Here is a 12,769-nt window from a genome sequence, read left to right as displayed (position 1 = left end):
CAATTGACAGGATTGGGGATTTGAGATACTGTACAAGAAGACCGTCCACCTGCCCAACATCTCCATCAAACACTTCGCCCTGGACACCCCTGATGGCCGGGTCACCAAGAAAAAGTGGAAGGACGTCACTTTCACTGTGGAGAAGTTCAACTATGAAGAATACTGCCTCGCTAACTGCCCCGATATCTTTGATTGAGACATCAACCTGAGAATGCTGCTGGATTTAGAAGTCTCTGCTTCAGATGTATTTTTATACTTTTTTAAGGACTCCTTTGTTTTTTATTGAGGACACTTCCTCGCTCTCGTGCTGGCGTTCTGTGATGCTTGAAACTAGCATGTCAGCTTTGTTTACACTCAGGGTCCCAGCTTTTATCTTTCTTTTATAAAAGATAAGATTAAAACTGTTTCTTTTACATTTTTAAAAAACTGATCACTGCTTTTTAATTTTTAATTGTGCATGTCTTTTATAACACCTAATCAGATTTATTGGACATAAACCAAAACCCAACGAGTGGGAACTTTTGCCTTGATTGCCACACAGCTCCCTGAATGCATCATGCCTTAATCAACCACTAGGTGTCAGTGTTGGCTAGCAAATCAATCAAACAACAGCTGAACGAGTTTTCACACTCACAAAACTTGGATGTTGAACAAACCTCTGTCCTCAAACTGCATCACCTCTTCATGACTCTTGGTTACAGCCTCTCAAACACTCGGTCAACAGAAAGGTCTTTGTGTGTAACTGTTTCTTTTCTGTTTTGTGTGAAGAAAATGGTACTTTCTAGAAATATAACCCTGAAAAGTGACACAAAAAACATCTGCGTCATCTTCTCTTTTTTTAGTTAAATGTGCACTCCAGGTTGAGAAATGTTCTGGGTTGATACTGGGCTCTGACTTTGAGTTTGGATCATCAAACACCATGCAAATGATGCACACAGATACTGATGCTTTTGACTTGCAAATCATCACTTGTAGTTGCATTTTGTTGCATAATGACTTCTGTTGTTTTTAACATTGTGACTTCATCAATCCCCATTAGACAGATTTAGGAAGCTAATGATAGGTGTGCTGTTCAGCAGCTGCTTATTTACATTAATCTAAGTGAGAACGCGGTTATAATGAGCGCCTTCCAAAACAAACCCAGATCATGAATCTAGACAAACTGGCACAGGAGACTCTCATTTCCAGCCTGGCAGCTTTAAGGAGGATACTCACTTTTGAATCACGGCTCATCTTTGTGTGATTATCTGGGCACGACACGAGGTCGCTCTCACAGCGTCACGTGCCGTAATCCCTCTGAATCTGGCACCGAGCCGGAGCCGGAGCCGGAGCTGGAGCTGGTGGTGCAGCAGCAAAGGACGTAATCAGAGTAAAAACAGGCTCTGTTCAGGCGGGCAGAGTGGAGCTGTACAGTGTGTGATTCACTGTGATCAGGCTCAGGCTCCATAATCAACTCTGATTACTTCCTTTTACTTAGCAGCTCAACAGCCTGTGCATCTTAATTGCAATTAGCTCTCTTCTGGAATTAAAGCTGCACACAGTCCCACAAAGGAGAACAAGGTGTGATGTGTGTCTGTGTGTGAAAAAAAAAAAAAACAATATTTAGAGATAAATTGTCAGTGAGATTAATGTTGACAAGGAGGGTGATAAAGGTGAAATTTTTTTCTGTTTTTTTTTTTCTTTTTTTAATTAATGTGCAATATTTTATTCTTGTTAAATGTATGAAAATCCTCTGTTAGTGTAATCTGAGAGTTTAAAAAATATTTTAGTTTATTTTATATCAGTCTGTTGCTGGTAGACTGAAAGAAAAACATTAAAGAGACTGTGAGAACTGTTTGAATTGGATTGCAATGGCACACTGTTGTGAAGACGTGACTCTTAACGAGGTGTTTGTTTTGAAAAATAAATTGAGATCAGATCTTCTTTTTACCTACTCTTTCTTTGTTCTTTTTAGGGGATACAACGCCACGAGGTAAGGTATTTATCAACAGTTTCAGAGTTTTGAAACGTGACAACAAGCAAACATTGTCAGTTTGTACCGTAGTTTAGTAGCCGGTTATGAGACGTATCTGTAACGTGTAACATTTGTGAATCCTGGTTCTGTCCTACCAGAGCTCATCTACCAACTCCAACCTCACCAAGCAGAGCCAACGTAACCTGGCTCTTCATTTTATTGATTATTATCAGCCCGTCACTCAAACTTCGGATGAGAGATCTCGTTTTTAAACAGCTGAAGGAGTTTCTCTCAGCTTGCGCTGACCCCTGTCTGAGGGCTCACTTTGCTGCTTGCTGCTCTCTTTTATCATGGGTTAATATTTACTATCTCACCTGTGTACATGTAGAAACTCAGGACATCTTTGTTTGGAAAGTTTTTGGTGATTTGCTGTGAGTGTTTTGGATTCATTTCCCTCCATTGTAAGTTTCTTTTCAACACAAATGTCTGCAATAAGACTTATTATGAATGTAGATTGGTGCATCTTCTCCTTTGACAGCTGACTTTGGTGTCAGTGAGTCAAGAGTGAGTCGACCTTTGTAATAGTTTATTACAGAGCTGATAAAAGAGACGCCTGTCTGACATTTCTGTCCTCCCTCCATGTCTGTCTCTGTCATTGACTGCAGTTTGTGATGCCTTAATCCCTGTTATTAATCTGTGTTCAGGCTCTTCAGGCTGCTCAGGATTATTGTGGATCTGTGTGACAGGCCACAGTTTTGTCTTCACTCTCCCCTGCACTGATCACTGGGGGACGATAAAGGGTGGCTGTGTTTGCATGTGTATGTGGCGGGTGTGAAGATTAACTGGGTGGATTCAGGGACTGAATAAAGCTTTTCACTTTGACTGAGGCTGCTGAGGTGAGACCGTATGGCAAATAATAGATTAGTCCATTAATGGGCACTGAGGGAGGGCAGGTTGTGTTTTTAATCCTGCTGTTTCAAGATCAGGAGAAATTAGTCTTTTAGTATTTAGTCATGTAGAGCCAGGGTCTGCAACCTGCCGCTCTGGAGCCTCATGCAGCTTTTTGACTCCTTTGCTAAAGCTCCTTATAGCTTTGAAAAAAAAAGGAAGAAAATACAGATTTTAATCATTCTTTGTGAATGGATTCATATAACAGCTAACATGCTGCATTAATACACATACTTGAAATGTAAGTGGCCATAAGCAAACAACAAAAGATTAAAAGTGCTCCCATATTATCAATGTCTTTATCAGATATCAAGAACTCTTCAAAAATTTGTAAAGATTTGCAAATTTATGAAATGTCAAGACTATTTGAAATTTTTGCTATTTTAAAATGTTTGTTAAATTTTTTTTTTAACTTTTGGAACATTTTGATATTTATTTTTTTCCAAATAAAAATAAATAAAAAAAAATAAATACAAATTTGTTAAATGTTGAATATTTTTCATATTTCAAAAGCGTCTAAAACTTTTGCAAATTTTAAAAATTTAAAAAACTTGAAAATTACACTATTTTTTTTTTTTAGATTTTTGCAATGCCAAATTTTAAAATTCATACTGTTTAAAAAAATGAAAAAAAATCTGCAGATTTTTGAAGTTTATTTATTTATTTATTTTTTTGATATATCCAAAATTTTTGCAAATTTTTAAATGTTAAAACTTTAGCACAATATCAAATGTCAAAACTGTTTGAATTTTTTTTGCCAATTTTTGAAATTGAATTTACTTTAAATTTTTGTTTATTGCCAAAAAATAAAATTTGCTGGAATAATTGCAATTTTTTTTTTAATTTAATTTTTTTTCAATTTTTTTTTTTTTTTACAAATACAATAAATGTGATATTAATTTTAATTCAATTTTTACATGTTTTTTAATCTTGGCAAATTTAAAAAAAAAAAAAAAAAAAAAAAAAAACATGACACCACGTGCAGTCTTATTTATTCAAAAAACTTGTGGTTTGGATAATTTTATGCTAGATTTTAACTATGCATAGAATTGAATACTATTTATAGTCTTTATTGTGAAGTTAGAGTGGCTCCTGAATGACTTAAATCCAGATGAGCTGAAGCAAAATGGCTCATATGAAAGTAAAGGTTGAGAAAGTAAAGGTCTGATCTTATTCCTTATTGAGCAACACAATTCTCACAATCCCCATAACTGTATTTTTTAATCTTGGAAGAATTGCTATAAAAATAACAGCCGATAATTTTTCCTTTTGTGCATCAAACCATCACAAAATCTTAGATTCAAAGGTAAAAGATATTTCAGTTTAATAGAAAACCAATAAAAATTGATTAAAGTATGAAAAAATAACCTAGATATTATTGTTGTCTTTTATATGGTTGTAAAAAGTTACAAGATTTTATGTTTGGGTCTTAAACTTGTGCTGTGTCTGTACTTTGTTTTACCTTTAAAACTTATCCGAGAGTTTGTAAATTAAAAAAACTTGTTCAGGAAAGAAAAAAAGTTTAATTTGGCTTTAAAAGAGATGGTGAAACAGAAAAAGGATTCACAGGAAAGAGATAAAAACAGGGAAAAAAGGAGAGAGGAGAGCTATGAGTACCTCAATTTGTAAAAGAGTGGGTGGAACAGCAGCATATGTCCCGCAGGAGGAATACTGCAGAATGAGAGTGAAGTCATTCATCATCTGTAACCTTGCCGGGGCCGGCCGGGACACGGGACGGACTCCCAGAAATCTGACGGAAACAGAAAGAGACAACAACTGTCTCACGGGGCTGGTTGATAAACACTCGAACAATCCCCGAGCAGCAGAGTCAGACTGAGAAAAACGCCGTGTTTCTGTGTACCAGTCGGAGCCAGAGATAAGTAGAGGGCTCATACAGCATAAAGAGATTTCTGCAGACTTATGAGGCTCTGGCTCTGGGAGGTATTGATCTCTGTCCTCTCTCCACGGCAGAGGATAGAGGAAAACTTCGACTGGTTTTCTTTGCACTTTATTGTTTGGGTCTGGAGGTTTCACAATTACTGCGAGTGGAAACGAGGATCAGTTGTGGAAATCAATCAAAGTGTAGAAGAAGAAAACAGAACTTTGTTTTACAAGCTAAGTCAACTAAACGTTGAAATATCCTTCTTAGTCTAATGTTTAGTCGAAGCATCAGCACAGCGTCTGCAGAAGATAATCTGTCTTCATCCCGTCAGATTACACATTAATGAGGGCAGATAAGGGGTTACTTCAACCGTCAGTGTGATCAGCATCATCATCACCACGCTCAAAACAGCAGCAGCTGCAAATAACAAACAGAGCCATTGATCAAAGTGTGAGAGCTGCAGGTCACGGGCTGCAGCTTTGCCTAATAGAGGCACTACATTAACCGTGGGCGTGTTTTGACAGATCCAATTAGAAAGAGCTCCATACCTCTGCCACCTCCCTGCCCTCCAAGCAACCCTGACGACTTTACAGTAGCGCAGCATCCACAGGACTCCAGCTCGGGAGAAGATAGCTGGAATAAATGTGGCTTTCATCTCCAGGTTTGTGCTGAATATACAGCTCTTTACCAGGAAACCCTGGTTCCCATGCTGACGGCTTTCATGTCGCCACCCCACCCCACTGTCTCTGCATCCCTCTGAATGTCTATTCCTGTCTTTGGGAGAACTGCTTTTCTCTCCACAAATGTTCAAATGATAGGTTTTTGTGCCTAAGTAGAGGAGCGAGTCATGCTTCACAAGACGGAGTGCGGCAAAACATCTGACTCCTGCCAAGGACAGGAAACAAAGCGGGCTCATTTCTGCAAAATCTATTCTTTTGTCCTCCACCACGGTCTGCTTTTCTTTGTGCACCCTTCAGTCTCCCTGCAGCCGCAGTCCTCCCTCTCAATTATTCCTGAGAAACAACGTGCTTGTCAATCTTTTCCCTTTCAATAGCTAATGGTCTATCTATCCCCCTCTGTCCAACAGTCAGGCCAATTAATTCGATCAAGCTGTTGAAAGTCATTTTCAGTCACAGCGGGAGAGGAGTGCCGAGCGGCAGCGCTGCCTCACTGAAGTCATTGTGAAGAGGGAAACAACACAGAGTAAACCAAGGTGCATTAGCACCAATGGATTCAGAAGTAATTTTATAACTAAACCTTTCAATTATGTTTTGTGTGCATCATTTCCCTCTTATCTCTGCTCTGTTTGTGCCAGGCCTGTGTACGCTCAGCCAGACTCACTGTGTTTAAGCTGCAGATGAAATCAACACGTCGTCAACACATAAAGAGAAAGAAATGTATGTTTCCAGTCATGGTGACGTGGCCTTCCTGGTGTCATCCTGCTCCTGTACTCCTCACACTCGTCTGCTCTCTGAACGTTTCTCTTTGACTTTCTAAAAAAGGCATCCTTCATCAGAGACCTAAACAGCTTGCATTTTAGTCTTAAGCTCCTGTTTTAGTTTTGAGCTCGTGTTGACCTTAAAGCCTGTGATTTAGCCCATATCTCGTGTTCTAGCTTAAGCTCGTGTTTTAGCCATTACCTTCTGTTTTAGTCTTAAGCTCATGTTTCAGCGTGTGTTTTTAAAGTTTTGGCCTTTAGTTTGCATTTTTGTCTTTAGCTAATGTTTTATTCTTTGGCATGTTTTTTATTTTTTAGCTCATTTTTTAGCCCTTAGCTTGTGTTTTAGTCTTTAGCTTGTGTTTAGATTTTAGCTCGTGCTTAGCCTATAGCCTCTGTATTAGCCTATATCTTGCGTTATAGCTTTAGCTCATGTTCTTGCCTTTAGCTTGTGTTTTAGTCTTTAGCTCATGTTTTAGCCTTTAGCTCATGTTTTAGCCTTTAGCTCATGTTTGAACCTTGGCTTGCATTTTTGTCTTTGGCTAGCTTTTTATTTTTTAGCACGTATTTTAGTATTTAGCTCATCTTTTAGCCTTTGGCTTGTGTTACAGTTTTTAGCTTGTGTTTTAGCCTTCAGCCCAAAGTTTTTGCCTTTAGCCTGCATTTTTGTCTTTAGCTAATGTTTTATTCTTTAGCACGTGTTTTGTTTTGTAGCTCATTTTTTAGCCTTAAGCTTGTGTTTAAGTCTTTAGCTTATGTTTAGATTTTAGCTCATGCTTAGCCTATGGCCTGTATTTTAGCCTATATCCTGTGCTCTAGCTTTAGCTCATGTTCTAGCCTTTAGCTTGTGTTTTAGCCTTTAGCTAATGTTTGAGCCCTGGCTTGCATTTTTGTCTTTGGCTAGTGTTTTATTTTGTGGCACATATTTCAGTTTTTAGCTCATTTTTTAGTCTTAAGCTTGTGTTTTAGTTTATGGCTCGTGTTTAGCTTATTGCCTGTGTTTTAGCCCTTTTCTTGTGTTCTAGCTGTAGCTTGTGTCTCAGCCATTACCATGTGTTTTAGTTTTTTAGCTCATGTTTAAGCCTATAGCTCATGTTTAAACTTTTGCACTTGTTTTAGCCTTTAGCTTGTATTTTAGTCTTTAGCTCGTGTTTTAGCCTTTGGCTTAAGTTTTAGCCTGTAGCTTATGTTTTAGACTTTTGCATTTGTTTTTAAGCCTTTTGCTTGTTTTTTGTCAAGCTTTCTTCTGATGTTCTGGTCTTTCTCTTTTTTCCAGCTCCTGTGTCGATGTGAGTTTCTTGTGTCCACCGTTGCAACAAAGTTAATCACAGAAATTGTTTTCAGCAGAGAAAAAAAACCTCAGATCTCTGTTTTTATTACTTAACTTTACCAGGCGGCGTTGTGTTGTCATAGAGACTCAGACGCGCTGTAAATCAGTCCGGTCCTATCTGACCCAATCAGGAAGCTCAGAAATAGCATTTAGAAATAACTTGTCTTTGTGTTGATAATCTCATTTTAAAGAATTGATTAGGATCTGATCTACATCTGGAAGGGAAACTTTTCAAGATCGTTGAGAAACTCCTCACAGTCCATTTAGGTCTTGATATCACTTTCTAGTTTTTCTCTTTGACTATCACCAAACTCCTCACACAAACCTCTGATGGTGATTTAAAAACAGCTGAAGGAGTTTTCTCTCAGCTGGCTTCGAGCGCTGTCTGAGGGCTCACTGTGCTGCTTGTTGCTCTCTTTTATCATGGATTAATATTTACTGCCTCATCTGTGTAGATGCAGAAACTCAAGACATCTTTGTTTGGAAATCTGGATCTGCTGCCTTAAGGAAGTGTTTCTTTACATCGTAAGTTTCTTTTCTACACACAGATGTCTGCAGTGGTCTAAGTTTCTCTCTGGGCTGAAATGAGAGACACATAAAGAGAATGAAATGTATGTTTCCAGTCTTGGTGAAGCGGTCTTCCTGCTGCCATCCTGCTCCTGTATTCCTCACACTCTCCTGATGTCTGAACAGCTTCTCTTTGACTTTCTAAAAAGGCATCCTCCGTCAGAGTGCACAGAGAGATGATGAGCTGTCCAAATACTGTTAAACCTGGAGTGTGTATAAAATCATTTTCCTTTTTTCCTGCTGATGTGAGCTATCTTACCCCTCGCGCAGGCCTTTGATGTCGCTCTCTATTGTCTTGCGGAGCTGCAGGAAATTGAAAGGGAAGATCGTGGGAGCATTACACAGAAGGAAAGGAGAGATGGAGGACGGGTCGCGGCGTGCAGCACATCAAGGTTTTTCTGGGACGTGGCACACGGAAATGAACTAGCCTTGCATGACCTGCAGGAGCCTGATTTCAAAGTGTGGGAACAAACAGGGGACAGGACTGGGAACGGTTGATTCAGAGCGAAAAATACGACAGATCAAATGAGCTACGGTTCGTTTTAGACCCACAGCGTTTAATAAACCTGCAGCTTCTGCTTTGCACCATGCAAAGCTGAGCCCGCAGTCAGAGAAGACGGTAAACCTTTGGAGAAAACACTCACGCTAGGAAAAGAGCATTTGCACCTTGCGTGTTAAAAGAGTCAGGCTTTAATGGAGGCAAAATTTGGTTTGAAGCTTCAGCGACTTAATAAAAGGAGAAAAAGCCTCTTTCCCTTTCTCTGAGTGCTTCTCTGAGTCTTTCAATGAACACAAACTTTCCCAGATTTCCTTTTGGGCTGATGAATTATTATGACAGTGGGAGCGAGCTTTTCAGGTACAAAGCACAGAGTGTTTTCCTCCAGGTTAATAAGTCCATTTCTATTCTTTTAGAGCTCTGAAAGGAGGAATTAGCGTTTGATTTCAACATGGCTTTTGCATATTTTTGTCAATATGTTTGAATATTTCAGGATGTGATGAATAATAAAGTTTACTCTTTCAACAGAGGCTTTAAATAAAGCAGTACAGTGCTCTCATGCCATTTTATGTTTCATTAGCATGTCCTTCAACTGATAGGTAATACTACTTCAGCTGAAAATAAGCTTTTAATCCCAACATACAGTATACGGGTATTTATAGTGAGCAGGATAATCCCTACAGGAGAAGGAGCTGGAGCTGCTCTGCTCGTGAGGACAATGGCTGCTGGTTTTTCCCATGAACAGAAGAGAAACGCAGTGACTGAAGGCCGTCTGTGAGCTCAGGTAGTGGAGAGACAGGTGGGACGCAGCGTGGACGCATCGTGGAGGGTCAGACTCAGGAAAGTGGGTTTGCTCTGGCGGGAAATGGCTATTTACGTACCTGAAAATGGAGTGGGCCTTTCTGACATTTTCACAGCCCCACAGGCAGGAGTGACCTTCAGCTGGAAACAGAACGATTAAAGATATAAAGAGGGAGATGGAGGAGGAGATGCAGGGCCAGAGGTTGTTTCACGGGTCCAAACTGATTGGAACCAGACCAGAGAAATAAAGAACGACCAAAACAGAGGAAATGATTCGAAGGTTGTGCAAAAGTTTGAGGAGAAAAGAAAGAAAACTTGCTTTACTTCCTGTCTCTCTTGGTTGTGCATCAAGTTTTTTGTGTTTTAATTTAATATCTTAATTTCTTACTATTATTATTATTTTGAAAGTCTCTCCCTGTCTGTTTATGGCTATCCTTTTGTCTTTGCTTCGTTATTTTTTCTGTTATTGTTCCTATTTTATTTTGTAGCTCTTGCTCCATTGGGTTTGACTTCCTGTCTTGGTTTGTTGCTCCGCCTTAATTAGTCTCACCTAGGCCTCCTTGTCACACCTGTGTCTTAATTAGTGTGTTGATGCTGTGTCCCAAATCATGTACTTCTGCGCTCTCGCTTCCTATTTTGAGAGAATACGAGCATCACACTAGCCACGGTTACATGAGGAGTTTTCCGTCTTTCCGAATGTAATCTGTCCGAATGACTTTTCCGAAAACAATAGTGAACATGGAAAGGAATATTCCAATCTCTGGTCTACATGCGCCGCTATAATCAAACAGAATAGTCAATGGGGCATGCGCAGAAAAACGTAAACAACACGAGATTTATCAAAGATGGAGGACGACAGTTTGTTTATCACGGTGTTGCAACACTCCGTATTGTGAGTGTGTCGTCCGTCCAGTCTTGAAATTATGTTCATTTCTTTCAAAGTTTGGATCAAAAACAAACTTTCCACAGCAGTCCAGTGCTGACGGCTCGCCGCCATTTTTCAAGTTGAGGAGCGTCTCTAGTTGCGTCTTACGTCATATCTGAGCATGTGCTGAAAGAACACACCCTGACAACTTTCCGTTTGAGTGGATACATGATACCTCAATCGGTTTGGGGAAAGGAATATTCCACCCCTGTGAAACCGATTAAACGTCCATTCAGATTGTCACTTTTCTTTCGGAATGAGGTGTATACAAAGGTTAAATTCTTTCCGTTTGAGCAAATAAACCGAATGCAAGCAGAATATTTGGGTCTATGTATACGTGGCTACTGACATTATGGAAAAAACACAGTGCACTTTGATTTTTCAGCTGACGCACTCTAAAAGTTTAAAAAATTTAGTGTGGAATACTGGACACTCAATGGTCGCCATATTGGCTATGTAGAGGAAAGGGCAGGAACTGATCAAACAATAGTTGTTGGATGTAATCAATGAAAGAAGGAGAACACCTGTGAACAGTTGTGAAATGTCATCGTAGTTTCCGGTAAGTGTGAAGCCGCAGATAACGCTACCCTATATGATTTCGTGCACTGTATATAGAGTAGATAGTGTGTGGTTTTGAAGCCAAGATACACCCATTGCAGGCATCATTGGCAGCCAGAGTCTGCAGTAGAGGCTATGAAGGACTCAGAGAGAATCTGAGTGCAGCCAGGTGACAAAAATAATAATAATTATTTTCTTTTAAGAGTCTAATCTCTTTTTGGCTCCAGACTTATTTTACAATCCCCCCCAAAAATACACAAGAACCGCAGCTGTCAATCATCGTTAAACATGACATAAAACCTCTTTTTTTTACCTCTTATAACTAATGAAAACAAAACTTTTACAAAAAGAGGACTTGAATACAAGGAAAACCAATAATATCTTCAAATCACCACAACAATCAGATGTGAGAAACATTTCTACCAGGTGTATTAATTTTTTAAAGTTTGACCACAGCCCATTCTTAATGGCTGGGTAGATGGATTTTTTTACTTTTACTGCAGCCAGCCACCAGGGGGAGCAGTTTTTGTGGGGACCTCACTTTGAACCGAGCAAGATGACATCCATTTTTATTACAGTCTATAGAGGGATTATCAGTCTATGTCATCATAAAGATGCGCACGCATCTCAACCGCAGAAGCGGCGTTTAGCATCATAATTTCAGACCAGTTAGCGCTTTCTGAACACTAAATTCAACCTGTTAGAAGCATCTGAAGGTATGATTTTTCTGTGGACAGCTGTCAAAAACAATACCACACAATAGAGGCAACTTCTGTCAAGTTTCGACCGTTACAGAGCAGCCCGTGTTTCGAAGTTACTAGCAACCATGCTAACTGGTGACTTTCAGCCAACGGCAGCCGTGATTAACGGTAGAGAGTCACCAGTTAACAGGGTCACACTTTACACTGATACACCAGCGACGTCTGCGTGTGTGTAATTAAATGTGTATTCTTTATCCAACCTCAGTTAACCAGGTTTGACTGCAAACAAGCAATAATAACTGCTGATACTCAAAATACAGATTTGACTTTGCTTATTTAATGAAAAATTTTGTTTGTAGCTGAGGTTCTGACCAAACATGGACTCAATATGGACAGTAAATAATGAGCGAACCTATAAATGATCATTTCCAGAAACAGATTTTATGACCAAAGTAAAATTAGGGAAAATTATGAAACAATGTTTACATCCTGGTTTGTCACAGTATGTTAAGTGTCCACGGATAATGCAGTCATGAGCATCAAGTGAGAGTTGTGTTTCCTCTCTGGGTACACGCTAGGTTTCTCTGCTAAAAACGTCCGTCCACCTAATATCTGTCCACTTGGTGATCTCCTCTGTCCACTTACTGCTATTTCACAAACCTGGGAGCATTTTGCCGTCCGTGATGACATTGAGTTAAAAAATGTGTTTTTTGGTGGTTAACTCCTCCACATCGATTGGAAACCGTTATACTCCGGAGTGCTTCTGCACCCAACTTGCGCGCGCATCCCCCGTTGTTGCTAAACAAATAATCCCTCTATAGTTCCACCCTGAGACTTAAAAGTCAAAATAATTTTTGTGTTAACTGTAAAGAAGTAAGTTTTATTTGTTAATTAAATTTCCATCTGTCGTTAGAGTCCCGATTCAGGCTGAATCATCCTCCCTCTTCTTACTAAAACGTGTAATTAACCATATCACTGCTCACATACCTGTGTGTGTCCTTTACGTTGGCATCGCTGCTAACCAACACATCCGCCAGGGGGGGACAGCCCGGAGTCAACCGTTTACGACAACAAACTCCAAAACAAACATGGCGACTGTGGAGGAGTTGTTGCTAATGTAGCGCTAGCATAGAAGACAAAAACCGCGCCAGTGTTGTACGAGGCGATGG

The 12,769-nt window shown here is 39.6% G+C and overlaps 1 protein-coding gene and 1 long non-coding RNA gene across 2 annotated transcripts in view; one reads left to right on the top strand and one right to left on the bottom strand.

Moving 5' to 3' along the window:
* Positions 1-801, top strand: part of dhx58 (DEXH (Asp-Glu-X-His) box polypeptide 58) — a 4,323-nt gene extending 3,522 nt beyond the window's left edge. The window contains exon 13 of the mRNA XM_074696123.1: positions 11-801. Coding sequence (XP_074552224.1) covers positions 11-196 — 186 coding nt within the window. The 3' untranslated portion in view covers positions 197-801. The remainder of the gene's footprint in view (positions 1-10) is intronic.
* The window catches only part of LOC141809223 (uncharacterized), an 18,358-nt gene extending 5,589 nt beyond the window's left edge, over positions 1-12,769 (bottom strand). Inside the window, exons 1-2 of the long non-coding RNA XR_012599993.1 lie at positions 12,588-12,769; positions 4,520-4,652 (exon numbers count right to left, since the gene is read on the bottom strand). This is a non-coding gene — a long non-coding RNA (uncharacterized LOC141809223). The remainder of the gene's footprint in view (positions 1-4,519; positions 4,653-12,587) is intronic.

Source organism: Halichoeres trimaculatus, unplaced genomic scaffold (assembly GCF_033239565.1).
Source record: "Halichoeres trimaculatus isolate MK-OKI-2021-1 unplaced genomic scaffold, fHalTri1.1 fHalTri1_scaffold_20, whole genome shotgun sequence".
NCBI classification, from domain to species: domain Eukaryota; kingdom Metazoa; phylum Chordata; class Actinopteri; order Labriformes; family Labridae; genus Halichoeres; species Halichoeres trimaculatus.
This window is presented reverse-complemented; position numbering and strand designations above follow the sequence as displayed.